The following is a 4941-nucleotide window of genomic DNA, read 5'->3' on the forward strand; positions in this document are numbered from 1 at the left end:
TGTCTCTTATTTAGCACAGAGTATGGTATCCGTGACATATGGATCTTAACAAAGTTCCGCTGTACATCCAGCGTACTGTATCTGACTTTATTTCACATGAGCTCCAGTGTGGAACACCACTGCACCCCCTGGTGGATCAATGATCCATTGCAGCTGGCTTCATTATAATTACATTTATTTATCACGGGGGAGGTCTCAAGTCAAGCTGGAGGTTTTCCCTTGAGCGAGGGCAGATCACGTACCAATCACGGCCCTCGCCTTTCAAACTGTCTGAAATGAAGCGTTACATCTGTACAAGGAAAATGCATGAGCTTAGATCAAAGAAAAATAATTTAGTATGAACTAATTTGAGATGTCATGGCTTGTGACAGAACATGATTTCTGCTGCATTGTAAAACATTGGCAAAGAAGGTTCGCATTTCCATAAATGTAGCTTGAGATTTCAATCTTATTTAGTCTTCTGAAATCAAGGTTGACTTGGCTTATTCTCTTTTAGGGTTTTTTCTTGATATCTTTGCTCATCTGAGCTAGCACTGTTTCAGTCGTGTTTGTGTTCATCGAATATACTTTTCTTTTCTTTGTTTGTATGTCACTTCCAATATAATGAGTAAATGCTGGGTTCTCTCTTGACACTGCACACCAAGATTTGGCATGGGAAACAGAATATTTGTATGATCTTTTTGTGAAGTCAGTAAAGGTCAGTAAGACTTTTTTCAAATGATTTATTTAGACAAATACATCCTGAAACAAAAATAAAAATAGTAAACTGTCAGGAAAAACAATAATGAAATGATACACATAGTTTTGATTACATTTTTTCCATTTTTAACATTGGGTCACAATTTAAACCTTCACTTATTTTATTTATTTAACATTGCAATATTTTCGGTGATTGTTAATGTAGCGACTTGAGGGAACAAACAGTCGCTGAGAGGGTGAGGTCGGGCCTGGTTCCAATTGTCTGAAATCAAAAATTAGTTTCAGGGCTCCTACAGTTTTCATCTGTTCATTTGTTTTTGTAGGAATGCAGTCCAGCAAACCCCTCTGTTCTCCAGAAGGACACATCAGAGTTGAAGACCCTTCCTGAGGAGATGTGATGGTTCTGGCTTTAATTAGTACAGCCTGTATTAGTAATGTTATCTATTCTTTACAGGCTATGCTAATCTATGCCAGAACCAGCAATGCAATGGGAGCGGAGGATTGTCATCATGACAGAGCGTTCACATCATCACTACAGAATCCTGTAGTAATGATGCGTGGTCTTCTGTTTGTGTCAGGGATTTTTTGTTTCATGTAGACATAAAATGAAAGAAATGAAGACAAATAATCCTTATTTATTCTATTTTCTCAAAGATGTCCATCAGCCATCATAAACCTGACCTCCAGCTCTGACTCTCCCCACTTCCTCACCATCATGAATGAGCCTGCCATTTTGGGTATTACACAACACTACAGCACTTAGCTTTTTAACACCTTATATATTCAAAGATTAATAATAAAATCATCTTGATAAAATATAATTAAAATGGACTTGGAAAGTTCCCTACGATTTAAGCCGAATATTGCTGAGAAAATGCACAGCTAAGTCATTTGATACCTTTGTTTTAGAATTGTATGAAACTTTTCAGGAACAGTAATTGTAGACTCCAAAACTCAGATCAAAAGTATAGTTAGCCTTTCAGAATTTTTGTATTAAAGGGAAATTATCTTTGATGTGCTGCGTTGAATTGTGGCTTGAAAAATATGTTTCTCCACATCTTCAGGTGGTTCTTATCAGGGGTTGGCCATACTGTCTGACAGTGTTGGTCGTTGGGAGCAGCATAATGTCAGTCATCTGTCAGGACCAGAAGGAAACTACACTGATTCACCAGGGAACCCAACATTAATGCTGCCAGCAGACGAGTTCGACCCGTTAGGAGGACATACTGTCTTGCAGGTAACAATCAACTGTGATTTTAATTGCTTCAGTGAACTTTTATTCTTGAATAACTCATCAACAAAAAAATAGTGCACATTCAAGTGTTGACATATAAATAAACAACAATAATCGATATCTTATATTGCTTACCATAGTTGTTTTGCCTACATTTAGGCATGGAAGTTTTGTGGGGTCATTGTGTAAATTCCATGGCTTTAGAAGCGGCTTATTCTAGACCAGAGAAACATTCAGCAATGCCCTTCACATGGATGCTTCAACACTCCAGGGGATGTATGGCTCATTTAAACCGCATGCTTATAGTTGTGGCTCCAAAGTAAACTTTGCATCTGTGGAAAGCTATTAGACTGAAATTATTATTGACCTGAGTCTTTCTGTGTTATCTAAGTACTTCCATTAGTCTGTTAGATTTCAGTCACCTATCCATTCATTTTCATTAAAACAAGCTAATGTTTAATAATAGAAAGATGAAAACCATAATTTGGGATGCATCTATGGCATATAAAACATTATTGTCTACACAGAAATGTTGCGTGGTGGCAGTCATTACTTTATTTTATTTGTATCGATGGTGAATGTAAGATGACCCAGAGTAGAACCTTGTGGTGCACCTCTACTAACATCTTGGCCAATTTCTTCATGACAGGTAGTCATTGAATGATTAGGTGAAAAGTAAAGCAGCAGAATGACATTATTGGGTATAGGCAATATTATTCAGTAGAAGCAAGCCGTGGTTGTGTCAGTGATTTTTCATATTTTGTATCATAACTGCTAAAGTTGTAATACTTTGCTTCAGAAATGTCCAGAGAAGAAACACTCAAGACTCTTTGAAATGTGTCAGCAAGCTTTGTCAGCATATAGTAGGTGAATTATTTCTGTCAGAGGTGAATTTTCTTTCCCAGCTAAGTCAGATTTTTCAGAAGATAATAATGATGTTACTTACATTTGATAAAGCTAACACTAAATGAGGATTATGTGTTGGGATTTTGAGTCCCTTTGAGTCATTAACAAATAAATAACTTAATGCACTAAACCGCCGTCTTTGGTTGTCCTCTCTCTTTACCTCTTCCTCTTCAGGTCGTTGTTATCGTCTTCCTCACTGGATCACTTTCCATTGTCACGGTTGTTGGCAACATCCTAGTGATGGTGTCATTCAAGATAAATAAGGCACTGAAGACAGTGAACAACTACTACCTGCTTAGCCTAGCATTTGCTGACCTGACTATCGGCACCCTGTCAATGAACCTGTACACCACCTACATCATCATGAACCAGTGGGCCCTGGGGCCGGTGGTCTGTGACTTGTGGCTCGCAATAGACTATGTGGCAAGTAACGCCTCAGTCATGAACCTGCTTGTTATCAGCTTTGACAGGTAAAAAAACAGAACTTATTTTTGTTGATAAACTGTAAAGCTTATAGACAAGATCATATACTGTTGGTACTACTCAAAGAGATATGTTGATATAAAAGATATAAATTCTCTCCTTGAGATGCTAAATCTGATAGAGGGTCAGTTGTAAGAAGGTATAACTAGGATTGATCATCAGTATCAGACTATTTTGTTATGAACGTGTATCCAATAGGAAAATGTGCATTTAATTTCCATTGTTTGGAATATTTTGACTCTTTATGGTACTATCAGCAGAGACAATGTGGTAAACAGTAATGCACGGTACAGTTACAGTTACTGTGTATGTGTACAGTTCTTCTTTCTTTCTTTTAGGTATTTCTCTGTTACCAGACCTCTGACATACCGGGCCAAGCGCACAACCAAGCGAGCCATGACCATGATAGGATTAGCCTGGTCCATCTCTTTCATTCTCTGGGCCCCAGCCATCCTGTTCTGGCAGTACATCGTGGGTGAGCGAACCGTTACGCCTAATCATTGCTACATCCAGTTCCTGTCTGAGCCAATTATCACATTCTGCACTGCTATTGCTGCTTTCTACTTGCCAGTAAGTATTATGACATTCCTGTTTTGGAAGATATATCAGGAGACAGAAAAACGTAATAAAGATATGCAAAGTCTCAGGGGAGCTGGAGTTGGCAAAAGCTCAAGCCAGGCTCAGAATCAAGGAAGTGGCAGTGGGAAAGTTGGTGGAGAAGGTGCGACTAACAGCCAGAAGGATTCATCAGCCATGCAATGCCAAATGAGCTCTCAAAGCTGCAGCAGCGATGAACTTAACCAGCTGGCTTCTGAGAAGAACAACAAGGAAAATACCAGCATGGCAGGAGGAACAGGAAGCAGAGGGAGGTGTGGCTCATCGTGCTGTTTCCAGTTTTCATCACTGTTGCCAGGTCGCCATGCATTCAAAAGGTCCGTCAACACCACGATAACTACTGTGGGTGAAGCAGAGCAGAGCAGCAGTGAAAGCCTCAACATTGAAGCCGGTGGTACTGGGGACCAGTCCGGTTCAGACGACAAGGCTGAAGGTGTGGATTTAAACTAATACATATACATACCGTTCAGTGGCGGCTGGTGGAAATTATTTTAGGTGGGGCTATTGTAATGGCGAATAAACCACACGGGGAACATTTTGAGAAATGACCCCTTAAATTATGACTTCTGGTGATGTTAGAGATATGAGAAAACTGATCAATACCTCCATAATCTTCAGTGTGGTTAGCTATGAATCTTCCAAAACTTCCGACTACCTTGTCCTGGACATAGTTTCTACAGTAAACTGTGCAATAGTACAGTAGGCCCACACAAACTGCATAACACCGGTTCTTTGGGAACACTCAAATGATTTAATTCCCATTTAAAATCAGGAGACTAAATACGAACATTATATGCAGACACAGACGTGGTTCAGAAACACAGAAATATTAGAAAACAGACCATTAAAGTAAAAAAATCTAGTTTGATGGATGCTGTCAAAACTCAACTATATGATGTATGTGTGTGTGTGTGTGTGTGTGTGTGTGTGTGTGTGTGTGTGTGTGTGTGTGTGTGTGTGTGTGTAGTAGTACGTAGTATATATATACGTAGTAGTAGTAGTAG

At 39.2% G+C, this 4941-nt stretch overlaps 1 protein-coding gene across 1 annotated transcript; it reads left to right on the forward strand.

Annotated features, from left to right (window-relative positions):
• Positions 1–1022: 1022 nt before the first annotated feature.
• LOC104957929 (muscarinic acetylcholine receptor M3-like) lies at positions 1023–4387 on the forward strand (the record flags this gene model as incomplete). Its single annotated transcript, XM_010785604.1, has 5 exons — positions 1023–1093; positions 1354–1436; positions 1764–1936; positions 3014–3309; positions 3661–4387. Coding segments are annotated over 5 exons (1350 nt in total), but the record flags the coding sequence as incomplete, so codon positions are not given.
• Between the last annotated feature and the right edge of the window lie 554 nt (positions 4388–4941).

Source organism: Notothenia coriiceps, unplaced genomic scaffold, assembly GCF_000735185.1.
Source record: "Notothenia coriiceps isolate Sejong01 unplaced genomic scaffold, NC01 NC01_scaffold00028069, whole genome shotgun sequence".
Lineage (NCBI taxonomy): Eukaryota > Metazoa > Chordata > Actinopteri > Perciformes > Nototheniidae > Notothenia > Notothenia coriiceps.